This window comes from Vipera ursinii (assembly GCF_947247035.1).
Source record: "Vipera ursinii genome assembly, contig: scaffold_465, whole genome shotgun sequence".
Lineage (NCBI taxonomy): Eukaryota > Metazoa > Chordata > Lepidosauria > Squamata > Viperidae > Vipera > Vipera ursinii.
Window position 1 is genome coordinate 1 of NW_028148430.1, and position 13792 is coordinate 13792.

Genomic DNA, 13792 nt, shown 5'->3' on the forward strand with positions numbered 1-13792 from the left:
GGGAGGGAGGGAGGGAGGGAGGGAGGGAGGGAGGGAAGAAGGGGGAGGAAGGAAGGAAGAGAGGAAAGAAGGAAAGAGACAGAGAAAGAAGGAAGGAAGGATTTTTTTCAGCCCCCCAAAAAGAGGGAAAGAGAGTAAGGGAAAGTTAGGATTGGATTAGCAATTATTGATGATTAAAGAACGGCTGAGCAGGTGAGAAAGAAAAACAGAGGGGGGGAGATTTAATGAGCACAGGGTGGGCAAAGCAGGCCCAAGGAGCCAGCCCTGGCCAGACCCCCTCCCATCCATCCTCAGGGCTCTGCCACAAAGTTAGGAAGTCTCAATCCGACCTGATTGTGGGGGGTGGGGTGGGGGTCTCAGTTCATGCAACAGCCATGCAGGGCACAAAGCCACCGCACCAGCCAGGAGCGCCACACAAGCATGCAAGGATACACACACCCCCGTTGTTGCACGGCACCCGTTAAGCAGGCCGTGGCAGTTGGAGGCCACCCAGCTTCGACTGAGGGGCGCCTGGATCGCGCCAACGTCTCCCCACCCCTCTAAGCTCTGCCAGGGCTGCTTAAGCCTCCGTTGAAACCACCGGGCGACTTTTGCAACTAAGCCTGGTTCACCATCCTGGCTGGAAAACCCGGGAAGTGCCGGGACGAAACCGGAACCTCACCCATGCCATGCTCTCACCGGATCGACCCATGCCAAGGCGGGCAAGAGCAAGGGGGGGGGGCGCAAGCCGATTTGGGCGCTACTAACTTGGTTTACGTGGCTTGGGCAGAGTGGGGGGTGGCATTTTCTTGGCATCGGCGGGCGGGGTACAGACGGACTGAGGGATGATCTGAATGGGGGAGACGCCGGCGGGGGGGGGCGGGAGGCGGTGCTGCGGAAGCCGGAGGGAAGAGAGAAGGGTTACTAAGGGGGCGGGGAGAGAGAGAGAGAGAGAGAGATGGGGTGGACCCCAGGGTGGTGGTGGTGGTCAAGGAAGCCGAGGGAGAAAGTAGTTTGGGGGACCTGAGAACCGAGACCCCCTTAAAGGCAGCAGGGATCAGCCTGAAGGGGAGACCCAGGTGTCTGGCCTCAGTTTGCCCATCTGTGAAATGGGAAAGGGCTGCATAGAACAGCGTTCCCCCAAGCTGTCCGGCAGGGAGTGAGGGGGAGGGAACGTTTACGTGCGTGTGGCAGATGAGCGTGCACGCAGCTCCATTTGCACACGCGGTGGGCACACGCACGCAGGCACGCACGTCGCAAAAATGATGCCGTGCGAGTGGAGCTGCGTGCCTGCGCTCGCTCACGTGTCGCTTCCACGGCCTGGTTTAGTGGGCCACAGCCCAAGGACTGGGCACCCCTGGCATACGAGCCCATTCAGCTGATTCTAAGCTTCAACCTGGAGCTGCCTCTGAGCATATTTAGAGGGATTTTCTTCACCCTAGGGCAGGGCTAGGCAACCTTGGCTCTTTTATGACTCGTGGACTTCAACTCCCAGAATTCCTGAACCAGTTGCTCAGGAATTCTGGGAGTTGAAGTCCACGAGTCATAAAAGAGCCAAGGTTGCCTGCCCCTGCCCTAGGCGTAACCTGCTCCAGATTTTTTTTTTCTTTCAAACTTCTTGCTACGTCCCCCTCTTACATGAGAAATGGATTTTACACCCACGCAAAAACACACCCACACAAAACACACAAACTGAGATTTTCCAAGGAAGAACAGGTGATCTGGTTCACAAACAGGCACTCCTTGACTTACGACCACAATGGAAACCTGCCCGTTGCTAACTGAATCTGGCTTCTCTCTTGACTTTGCTCGTCCCGAGGTCGCAAAAGGGGATCACGCAACCGTCATTAAGAATCAGTCAGTGGCCAAGCGTCTGAATTTTGACCACGTGACCACGGGGAGGCCTGCGACGGCCGTTAAGTGTGAAAAACGGTCATCAGTCTTGTTTTTTGCAGCGCTGCTGTAACTTGGGACGGCCGCTAAATGAACTGTCGTAAGTCGAGGACTGCCTGTGTTTCGGGGAAATGTTGCAAACGATAGAAATGGAGGTGAAAAAAAACCCAGCTCTGCTGCCTGCATGGAATGCACCCCGAGCCATTTCCGGAAGAAAGTTTAGGAAATCTAGGAAAAATATTTGTGCAGGGTGGGGTTGCAGGGTGCAGGAAGCACCGATGTGTCAGCGGTTCCTGTTTTTCCTTGCAGGAAAGCCGGGGATGATGGACAGCGCGCAGGTCAGCTCTCCAGCCCTGAGGAAGTCCAGGGAGCAGCAAAGCAGAGGCCAAATTGCTACCTGGCTTGGACTACAAAGACCAAAACCGTGCGGCTGGGGACGAAGGTTGCTGAAGTCCATCACTGGGGCACCGCGGACAGGGATGGCGGAATGGAATCGGAAAAAGGTTTACCTGAGTACAGATAGTCCCTGACTTAAAACATTTCGTTTAGTGACCTTTCAAAGTTACCACGCTGCTGAAAGAAGCGCCTTGCGACCGTTTTTCACACTTACGACCGTCGCAGCATCCCCGTGCTCACGTGATCAAAATTCGGGCGCTTGGCAACTGGCTCGTATTTATGACGGTCACAGCGTCCCCCGGGGGGGTGTGTCAAGTGATCTCCTTTTGTGACCTCCTGACCAGTAAAGTCAAGGGGGGAAGGTGGATTCATTTAACAACCGTGTTGCCAACCACAGCGATCCACTTAACAATGGTGGCGAGACAAGTCGTCAAATGGGGCAAAACTCAATTAACAAATGTCTCGCTTAGCAACAGAATTGTGGGGCTCCGTTGCAGTCATAAGGTGAGGAATTTCCTATATTCCCACACAAATTCACTTTGCAGGTCAACAGAGACAACACACAAACAGCTTTTTTTAAAAAAAAATTCTCTGAATCGGTATATCTCAAGCTCGACAACCCGACGACGTGTGGACTTCAACTCCCATAATTCCCCAGCCAGCTTCTCCAGCCTGGGCTACAAATATTCTTTTTTATCAGTAAAACGGGTTCCCATCAGGCTAGGCAGGGATAGGCAACCTTAGCCCCTTCATGACTCGTGGATTTCAACTCCCAGAATTCCTCAGCCAGCATGGGGGAGCTATGGCCCCTTCATGACTCGTGGACTTCAACTCCCAGAATTCCTGAGCCAGCACGGGGAAAACTATGGCCACGTCATGACTGGCGGACTTCAACTCCCAGAATTCCTCAGCCAGCATGGGGGAACTATGGCCCCCTTTATGACTCGTGGACTTCAACTCCTAGAATTCCTCAGCCAGCATGGGGGAACTATGGCCCCCTCATAACTTGTGGACTTCAACTCCCAGAATTCCTGAGCCAGCATGGGGGAACTATGGCCCCCTCATAACTTGTGGACTTCAACTCCCAGAATTCCTGAGCCAGCATGGGGGAACTATGGCCCCTTCATGACTCATGGACTTCAACTCCCAGAATTCCTGAGCCAGCATGGGGGAACTATGGCCCCTTCATGACTCATGGACTTCAACTCCCAGAATTCCTGAGCCAGCATGGGGGAACTATGGCCCGCTCATGACTGGTGGACTTCAACTCCCAGAATTCCTGAGCCAGCATGGGGGAACTATGGCCCCTTCATGACTCATGGACTTCAACTCCCAGAATTCCTGAGCCAGCATGGGGGAACTATGGCCCCTTCATGACTCATGGACTTCAACTCCCAGAATTCCTGAGCCAGCATGGGGGAACTATGGCCCCCTCATGACTCGTGGACTTCAACTCCCAGAATTCCTCAGCCAGCAAGGGGGAACTATGGCCCCCTCATAACCTGTGGACTTCAACTCCCAGAATTCCTGAGCCAGCATGGGGGAACTATGGCCCTCTCATGACTCGTGGACTTCACCTCCCAGAATTCCTGAGCCAGCATGTTTCAGCTTGGAAACCTCTCCCTTTCCCCTCAGCGTGGCTGGCTCAGGAATTCTGGGAGTTGAAGTCCACGAGTCCTAAAAGAGCCAAGTTTGCCTAGCCCTGTGCTAGAGAATCTCCTTCCTTCTCCAGCACGGAAACAAGGATGGTTAGCTTTGAAAGACGAGCATGCTTATACACAAGGGTGTAGGTCTCTACATATGTTGTATGTAGTATGTTTTTAAGCATGCTCCCTTGAGAGCGAGCAACTACATTTCATTTTTAATGTGTGCCGCTGTGCCCAGAGGAAAAGGACAATAAAGTTTAGCATTATCATTATTATTATCTGTTAAGACAGGGGTCCACAACCCAGTGAGCCACGGACCAGTAGCGGGCCGTGGCTGGTTCAGAACTGGGCGGTGGAAGCAGCAGGCGAGCACGGGTGCAAATCCACTTCCATGAGCAGCAGGCAAATGCACGCCCGTGCAAAGCTCCAATTGTGCAAGCCGCGGGCGCGCCTGTGCCCACCGCTTGTGCCAATGGAGTTGTGCGCGGACTCTCGCCTGCCGCTCGTGCGAAACCGTCCCTTCTCACCACCACCACCAGTCCACAAAGCCAGAAAGGTTTTGGGGACAGCTGTGTTAAGATCATGAGGCAAGTTTGGGGGGGCCAAATGTCTATGGAGATGCTCAGTCCTCCAGGTTGTGCTTATTTTTTTTTATTTTTTTTCAGGAGGCGACTGGATTTTCTCGTTTTTTCCTTCGAAGACCTTTCGCTCCTCCTCCGAGAAGCTTCCTCAGCTCTGACCGGATGGTGGGGAATGGGAGGATTTATACTCCTTGCAGAAAGCTGGTTTCCTTTCAGGGAGCCGTTGAGGCCCCTTGGAGGTTTTACCCGTGTCCTCGGGGTCGCCCGAGTGGTGCAAATGGGCGTGGAGCCTTCTTGGAGCTGTTGAACCCACACTCACGTTGCACCTTCTCCCCAAACAAAGCAGAGAGCCTTCCTCACAAACCGCACAACTCTGTGGGGTAGACTTCGCCGAGAGATTTCGTCAACCCGGTCACTTTGGCCACCTGAGTCAGCCCCCCACCTCCACCCCAATCTGGCCGGGAATTTGAACCCAGAACATCTGGAGACCTTCTAACAGCCACTTCTAGCCCTCCCTTGCTTGGATCAGCTTCGGCGGGCATCTCGGGGGGGGGGTTTAGTGGTCAGGAGGTCATTAGAGATGGCAAACAAGCATGGTGGGGGTGGTGGGGGGTGTCAGTGGGAATTAAAAAGGAGACAGAGGGGAGGAAGAGGGAACCCCAGGAGAGCTGGGGAGGGGGTTAGGGTGTCTTACCTTCCGCCACGTTGACCGTGAAAGGGCTTTTGGGAATCTGAGCCCCCGCAAAGGTGACGTAGATGATGTGGGGACCCTCCAGGACAGGCCGATAAGTGCAGCGGAAAATGTTGTCCCCTTTGTCTTCCAAGACCACCTCCACCGTGTCCCGACGTCCCTGGGGGTCCACGATCACCACCCCCACATCACCGGCCCCGGCCCCTGCAGACGGAAGACCCCCGTTAATCGCCTGGATTGCTTACGAAATTCTTTTGATTCCCCCCAAAATATAAATTAGAACAGAATAGAATAGAATAGAATAGAATAGAATAGAATAGAATAGAATAGAATAGAATAGAATAGAATAGAATAGAATAGAATAGAATAGAATAGAATAGAATAGAATAGAATAGAATAGAATAGAATAATAAAATACAGAATAGAATAGAATAAAATATAGAATAGAATAGAATAGAATAGAATAGAATAGAATAGAATAGAATAGAATAGAATAGAATAGAATAGAATAGAATAGAATAGAAGTTGGAAGGGACCTTGGAGGTCATCTAGTCCAACCCCTTGCTCAGGCAGGAAACCCTACACCATTTCAGACACACAGTTGTCCAGTCTCTTCTTAAAAACGTCCAGTGTTGGAGCACCCACAAATATATGTAGGCAATCCTCGACTTACAATCACAAGTGAGGCCAGACTTTCCACTGCTAAGCATGGAAGTTGTTAAATAAATCACACCTGTGTTTGCAAACATTTTTGTCACGGCCGTTAAGCGAATCACTGCAGTGGTTCAGAGAATCGGGGTGGGGGGGGAGGTTTCATCAAGCAAGCCCAGCTTCCCTTACTGACTTTTCTTGTCGGAAGCCATCCGGGAAGGTTGAAAAGCATGCTGTGATGGTCATAAGTGTGAGGACTGGTCATTAGTGGCTTTTTTTCCAGTGTGTTTGTCACTTCAAAGGGTCGCTAAGCAAGTGGGTGTAAGTCGGGGACTACCTGTATTAGGCAGAACAATGTGCCCTGCTCCCGCTTGCCCCACCCGATTTAACCCCCACCCTTACCTGCGGTGTAGATGTCAAAGTAAGTGGGTTTGTTGGCCACGTTTCCCACGGGTTCCAGGCCTGGTCCACGGGCCGTCACCTTGCTGGCGTCCCCGAGCGCCATGCCCACGTTGACTTCGAAGGGGCTCCGGTCAATATTTTGCCCCGCAAAGAGGACAGTGACCTGGGTGGGAGAAACGGGGGGGGGGGGGGAAATCAAGAGAAATTGGACAAGCCAGCAGACAGTGAGAAACTGACTTGGACCTTCCCGGTTGCAAAAGATGTAAGCTCAAAAGGAAAACCACATTTACAAGTCACCTTCGGCTTACAGTCATCCTGTCACGTCGGCTGTAAATCAGGTCACCCAGGTGTGGCCAACCTGATTTTACAACCTTTTCTGCGGTGGTGGTGGCCGTTAAGCAAATTGCTGCGGCCGTTAAAGTGAACTCGATGGGCCGGGTTTTGCACTGGTTAAGTGCAAAAAAATCGTCAAAAGTGGCTTTTCCCACTGCCGCCGTCGTAACTTTGAACAGTCGCTTTGAACGGTTGTGGGTCGGGGACCCCCTGTGCTTTTATTATGGTCTGCACTTTTTTAAGGGGGAGATCGGTCCACAGAGGTCACCCCGCCACCCACTCCCTCCAGAATGGTCATCTCACCTTGTGCAATCCGGCCACCTTGGGCACGTAGGAGACGGAATAGGTCCGATTCTTGTCGTTGTTGGCAACCACCTTGGCCTGGGGGAGGGAAGAGAGGGGAGGGGAGGGGGGGTTACCCAGGCGTGCCAGCGGCTGGTGGCAACAGCTGACACCTGTCACTCCGCACAACCTCCAGACTTCTCCAGCCCAGATGCCAGCAGAGTCACGGCCGGCCCAGGCGATGCCTGGCTTGCCCGGCGGTGCCAGCTGGAGCAGCTGAGGATCTCGAAAACAGCCTGGCAGGGAGGGAGGGAGAGAGGATGGTGGGCATGGTGGGGAAACTTTAATGTCCCTTGGGGCAGGGGGAGGAGAGAAGGAGGGAAAGATAGGGGTCTTTTGAGTGTCTGAACAATCAATCAGTGGAACGGCTGGCCTCCAGAAGTTGTGGGTGCTCCGTCGCCGCTGGAGGTTTTAAAGAGGAGACTGGACAGCCGTTTGTCTGGAATGGTATGGCTTCCCCTGCAAGGGGTTTATTATTTATTTATTTATTTATTTATTTATTTATTTATTTATTTATTTATTTATTTATTTTTATTTTATTTATATACCGCCCTTTCCCGAAGGACTCAGGGCGCTTTACAGGGTGATTAAAACGAAAAATACAAAAGTTAAAAACAATTTAAAAAATTGTATCAATTGCTGAACAAATAAAAACCCCAGTTAAAATTAAAATTAAAATTCTCAGTCCTGGCCGGAAAGCTCGAAGAGCCAGGTCTTCAGGTCCCGGCGGAATGAACGAAGGTCGGGGGCAGTTCTCAGCTCCACCGGCAGCTGGTTCCAGAGGGCAGGCGCACCCACTGAGAAGGCCCTATCCCTGGGTGTCACCCGCCGGCAATCTCTTACCGGTGGCACCCTGAGAAGACCCTCCCTGTGGGAGCGCACAGGACGAAGGGAGCTTGATGCCGGCAGCAGGTGTTCCCTCAGATATCCCGGACCCAAGCCATTTAGGGCTTTATAGGTCATCACCAGCACCTTGAATCTCACCCGGAGGGCAACCGGAAGCCAATGCAGCTCGCGGAGTAGAGGTGTTACATGGGAGTATCGGGAAACCCCCATCACAACTCGCGCGGCCGCATTCTGCACCAGCTGAAGACTCCGAGTGGTCCTTAAGGGCAGCCCCATGTAGAGAGCGTTGCAGTAGTCTAAATGGGAGGTCACGAGCGCATGAGTGACTGTGCGCAGGGCATCTCGGTCCAGGTAGGGCCGCAACTGGCGCACCAGGCGAACCTGGGCAAAAGCCCCCCTGGTCACGGCTCCTATGTGGTCTTCAATGTTGAGCCGGGAGTCCAGGAGGACGCCCAAGTTGCGAGCCCTATCAACGGGGGGGGTAACACCTCACCCCCCCATCGTTAAAGGTTGGACTAGAAGACCTCCAAGATCCCTCCTGACTCTGTTATTCTGCAAGCGTCTCCTGCCTGAGCAGGGGGCTGGACTAGAAGACCTCGGAGGTCCCTTCCACTATTCTGTTACTCAGTGTGTCTCCTGCCAGCCGGCCCAGGGCAGCTTCTGTCTCTCCGAGCCCTTTGGGGGAAGCAGTGGATTGCTTTAAAACCCCTAATTTATTTATTTCAGACCCAAAGATGTGACTCCCGCACAGGGCAGGAGGCAAAAGAGAGACTGCCAAGGAAATGGGGGGGGGGGCTGTGAGCAGAATAACAGAAAGACAGAATGACAGAATAAAAGAATAGCAGAGTCGGAAGGGACCTCGGAGGTCTTCTAGTCCAACCCCTTCAAGCAGGAGCCCCTATATACCCTCTCAGACAAAGGGTTGTCCAATTTCCTCTGGAAAACCTCCAGCGATGGAGCAGCCGCAACTTCTGGTGGCAAGTCGTTCCGCTGGTCCATTGTCCTTTGCATCTTGCAGAGGGATTAGCAGGGATCCGAATTCTGGCTGGGCAGACGCTAAAGGGCCAATTGGGGAGGGGGCTGGGGAAGTTGAGGCCGGCCTGCCTGGGGCACACTCCGGGCACCGAGGAGGGTGGGGGGGATGGCCTACCTCTTCCGTGTGTCCCTCGGGGTCTTCAATGTAGACCAGAACCTCTCCCAAACCGGCCTCGAGGGTCTCCACTGTGAAATGGGCTGGTTTCAGCACCGTGTTTCCATGGGGTTCGATACCTGGGCAAAGGTGAGACAGGTTGGCCAGGTGGGTGAAGGGCAGCCTTGGCTCCATAAGAGGGAGGGAGGGAGGAGGAGGAGGGGAAATGGAGGAGGAGGAGGAGGAGGAGGAGGCATGGGAGGAGGCGAAGAAGGCGGAAAGGGAATCAGGAAAGGGAGGAAGAAGAAGGGGAAGGCGAAGGAAGGGAAAAGAGGAAACAAGAAAGGAAGAGAAGGAAGGGGAAGAAGGGGGAAAGGGGGAGAAGAGAAAGGAAGGGAAAGGGAAGCAGGAAAGAGGAGGAAGTGGAAGTGGGAAGGGAAGGGAAGACTGGAATGTGGAACTTGGCTCGCTGACTTGCTAAAAGAGCAAGATTGGCTGAGCCAACAAGGAGAGACCCGGAAGGGGCAACTATTCCCTCATTATCTGGCCTCCCCCAGCGCTGGGACCCTCGGCCCCACCTTCTCTGCCCCCCCCCTGAGCGCTGCTTACCGGGCCCGTAGGCCTTGGCCTTCTTGGGGTTGACCTGCTTGGAGTGCAAGGGGGCTCCGGGTTTGAGTTTGGCCTTGGGGAACTGCGACAGGTAAGTCATGACCGAGTGCTCATCCACGTTGGGGTCCACTATCTCTTCCGGGGCAATCACCTGCAAAGAGAAACACAAATCCATTCGGGGAATTCGGAGTGGGCACCCTGGTTTGTTTTTTTTTCCCCAGCAAGCGCGATATGGTTAGCTGAGAAGCTGAACCTGATGGATTTCCGCCTGCCCCTTGCAAAGCTCCTGGTTTTTTGGGGGGGGGGCACTGCCTGCATATAGTAACCATTCAACAGAAACATCTTCTTCACTAATACAAATTAAATTCCTAATCCCTAAATCTTTTCTCTAACCCAGGGGTCTTCCAACGTGGCCCTTTTAGGACTTGTGGACTTCAACTCCCAGAATTCCTCAGACAGCATGGACCATAGAAGCCAGGGGTCTTCAAACGTGGCCCTTTTAGGACTTGTGGACTTCACATGGACTTGTGCCTGGCTGAGGAATTCTGGGAGTTGAAGTCCACAAGCCCTGAAAGGGCCACGTTTGAAGTTCTGGACTTCAACTCCCAGAATTCCTCAGCCAGCATGGACCATAGAAGCCAGGGGTCTTCAAACTTGGCCCTTTGATGACTTGTGGACTTCCAACTCCCAGAATTCCTCAGCCAGGCACACGTGCCTGGCTGAGGAATTCTGGGAGGTGAAGTCCACAAATCCTAAAAGGGCCAGGTTTGAAGTTCTGGACTTCAACTCCCAGAATTCCTCAGCCAGCATGGACCATAGAAGCCAGGGGTCTTCAAACTTGGCCCTTTGATGACTTGTGGACTTCCAACTCCCAGAATTCCTCAGCCAGGCACACGTGCCTGGCTGAGGAATTCTGGGAGGTGAAGTCCACAAATCCTAAAAGGGCCAGGTTTGAAGTTCTGGACTTCGACTCCCAGAATTCCTCAGCCAGTGCGCCTGGCTGAGGAATTCTGGGAGTTGAAGTCCACAAGCCCTGAAAGGGCCACGTTTGAAGTTCTGGATTTCGACTCCCAGAATTCCTCAGCCAGTGCGCCTGGCTGAGGAATTCTGGGAGGTGAAGTCCACAAGCCCTAAAAGGGCCACGTTTGAAGTCCTGGACTTCGACTCCCAGAATTCCTCAGCCAGTGTGCCATCGATTAAAATAGGTCCCAAGTCTGAAAATGTTCTGTTTCCTCCAACCTTAAAGCAAGTCTGCCCGTCTCAGCACAGCCTATTATTTGTTTTTTAATTCCTTCTTCTGCTGCTGGTGTTTCTTCGCTCCTGATGGTTTTTCCCAGGAGGCTCCCCTTCCTGGTGCCAGGATCTTCTGCCCCACCCACCCGCCCCCCCGGCTGCCCCCACCCCGATCTTCAAGGGGTACCTGAGGGACCCCCAGCCAGTCATCGGCTTGCTGCATGGCTTCGCGGGCGTTCTCCACCGGCTGCCTGGGGTCCCAGGTCTCCCAGTCTGGGCACAGGCCTGGGAGGGAAAGCAAAGAGAGAGTCAGAGGGGGCACAGAGATCCAAAAGACGCCCCCCCATGTCGTCTGGGAAGGGGGGTCCAACCGGGGTCCCTTCTGCAAGGACGCGGGATGCGGCCAGCCAGGGACCCGGGTTTGAAGTTGGGCGCGTGCGAGAGAAGCGACGGGGGTTAGGTTCTGGGTTCAAATTCAGACGCAGCCCTGGATGTTGGCTGGCTGGGGAACCAGCCCTTCTCTCTCAGCACGGCCTACCCTGCAGGGTCATTGTTCAGGACAAAAGTCGGGAGGAAACCTAGGTTGCATCCTGAGTCGATAAATGGCCGGATGCAAGAGGGAAATTTTGTTTGGTTCCCGGCTGATGAAGTGAGCTGCTTCTTTGGTGAAGCAGGGGAGGGGGAGGGAAGGGAAAGGGAAGAGGGAGGGAGGAGAGGAGGGAGGGAGGGAAGAGAGAAGGGAGGGAGGGAGGGAGGAAGGAAGGAAGGAAGGAAGGAAGGAAGGAAGGAAGGAAGGAAGGAAGGAAGGAAGGAAGGAAGGAAGGAAGAAAGGAAGGATGACAAGGTGGATGGATGGATACATCATTTAGGGCTAAATATATTTTAAACCCCTCCAGATGTGATCAACTATTTTTTTTATTATTTTAATTCCATTTATATCCCGCCCTTCTCCGAAGACTCAGGGCGGCTTACAAGCTTAGCAGTAGCCTTCATTCTATGTATATGCCTGCTTATTAGGGCTTTCACACACACCCCAAGCGGCATTATTACAAAGTCAGCTTAATTGCCCCCAACAATCTGGGTCCTCATTTTACCGACCTCGGAAGGATGGAAGGCTGAGTCAACCTTGAGTCTGGCGGGACTCGAACCTGCACTAATGGCAGGCAGCTGGGGTTACTTAAGGAGGCATCAGCCCACTGCTCCACCAAGGCTCTAGTCAATGACTCATCCCATCCCCTCCGCAGGGCATCAGGTCCAGCATGGCCGTCCAGTTCCATCCAGTGCGTCTCCCTCCCCTCCCTCCGTCCACTCTGCCCCTCTCCCCCACGCAGGCTCACCTGGGGCGCAGTTGTCCACCAGCGCTCCCAAGGCCTTGCCGTCCTGCCAGTCCCGGTTGAAGTTGGTGATGGGCAGCTGTGGCACTTTGTTCTGGATCCAGCCCAGGAGACGCTGCTTGGGCGTCTGCTTCTTGGCGTCGTCCTCGTCCTCGTCCTCCCACATGGGCATGGAGATGGAGTAGTGCAGGATGAGGGTCCAGATCAGCCCCAGGATCAGCTTCAGGTTGCCGTCCACGATGGCTTTGCTGTCTGCGGGGCAGAAACGGAAGGGGGTACACCGGTGAGGACCTTCCCTCCACGCCCAGAAGGGTCCCCACGCGACACAAAGCAGGTGGAGAGTTTGGGGAAAGTGCAGAGAAGAGCCACAAGGATGATCAAAGGCCTGGAGACAGAAACATACCAAGGACGGGGGCTGGAATTGGGTAGGGCCAATCTAGGGAAAAGAGGGACCGGGGGGGGGGAGGAACAAGGTAGCAGGCTTCTGGTATTCGAGGGGCTGCCACAAAGAAGGGGGGGGGACACAACTTATTTACCAAAGTGCCAGGTACAGGTGGACGGACAGACAGACAGATATAAACAGATAGATATAGATAGGTGATACATAATAGATGATAGATGATAGATAGATAGATAGATAGATAGATAGATAGATAGATAGATAGATAGATAGATAGATAGATAGACAGACAGATATAAACACATATAGATGATACATGATAGATGCTATATAGACAATGATAGATGATATATGATAAGATGTTATATAGAAGATAATAGACAGATAGATATAAACAGATAGATGATATACAGAAGATGATAGATAGATAGATAGATAGATAGATAGATAGATAGATAGATAGATAGATAGATACATACATACATACATACATACATACATACATACATACATACATAGATATAAACAGAGATAGATAGATAGATAGGCAGACAGACAGATGATAAGAGACAGACAGACAGACAAATTGATTTGGCTTTTCCACAATACGACATTTTTAACTCCCAAGCTTACTCCCCTGAAAGACTCAAAGCCCACAGTTGGCACCGGGCTTGTGTTCTCAAAAAGAAAAAAGAAAAAAGAAAAAATGGGGGAAGTGTGTTGAGGGGGGGCAGAGGGAGGAAGGGGTCACTCTTTCCACCCCACCCCACCCCCCGAAGCATGCAAACACTCCCCCCCCCATCCTTCGCAGGCACAAACTTCGCCAGGGGCAAAAAGCAGCCACTGAAACGTCCAGCGGAAGGTCCCCTGGATCGCGCCCAGGAGGGAAACGGGCTACAGAGGTCAGCCCAGGCAGACGGCGACAGCCCCCCCTCCTCCCGATCAGATGCCTCTCAGGATGCCAGGAGGGGACCCCCGGGGGGGGGGAGCAGAAGAGTCTCCTGACCCCAGACCCTTCCCCATTTCCCCGGGTCGGCCAGCCTCTCAAGGCATGCCCTCCTCTCCCCCCTCAGAGCCAGCCCTTGGGGAGGGGCAGGGGACCACCCAGCGATGCCAGAAGGGCCCTTTGCACATGCTCAGGAGCTCCCTTTCGTACGGACGCCTCCAGGTTTGCCAGGAACGTGGGCTATAGGCAGTTCTCTACAACGGACCACAGTCCGTTTAGAGACCGTCCCAAGTTACAACTGAGAAAAAACCCCAAATTTGACTTACGACCCTTTTTCACCCTAGCCGTGATCCACCTTCAGACGCTGGGCAACCGATTGGC

General features: G+C 53.2%; 1 protein-coding gene across 1 annotated transcript; it reads right to left on the bottom strand.

Moving 5' to 3' along the window:
- Positions 1-756: 756 nt before the first annotated feature.
- On the bottom strand, positions 757-12317 carry LOC310650527 (filamin-C-like; the record flags this gene model as incomplete). The annotated part of the gene is made up of 8 exons (XM_083380088.1): positions 757-871; positions 5190-5390; positions 6240-6402; positions 6876-6953; positions 8911-9029; positions 9499-9649; positions 10919-11016; positions 12069-12317. Coding segments are annotated over 8 exons (1174 nt in total), but the record flags the coding sequence as incomplete, so codon positions are not given.
- Between the last annotated feature and the right edge of the window lie 1475 nt (positions 12318-13792).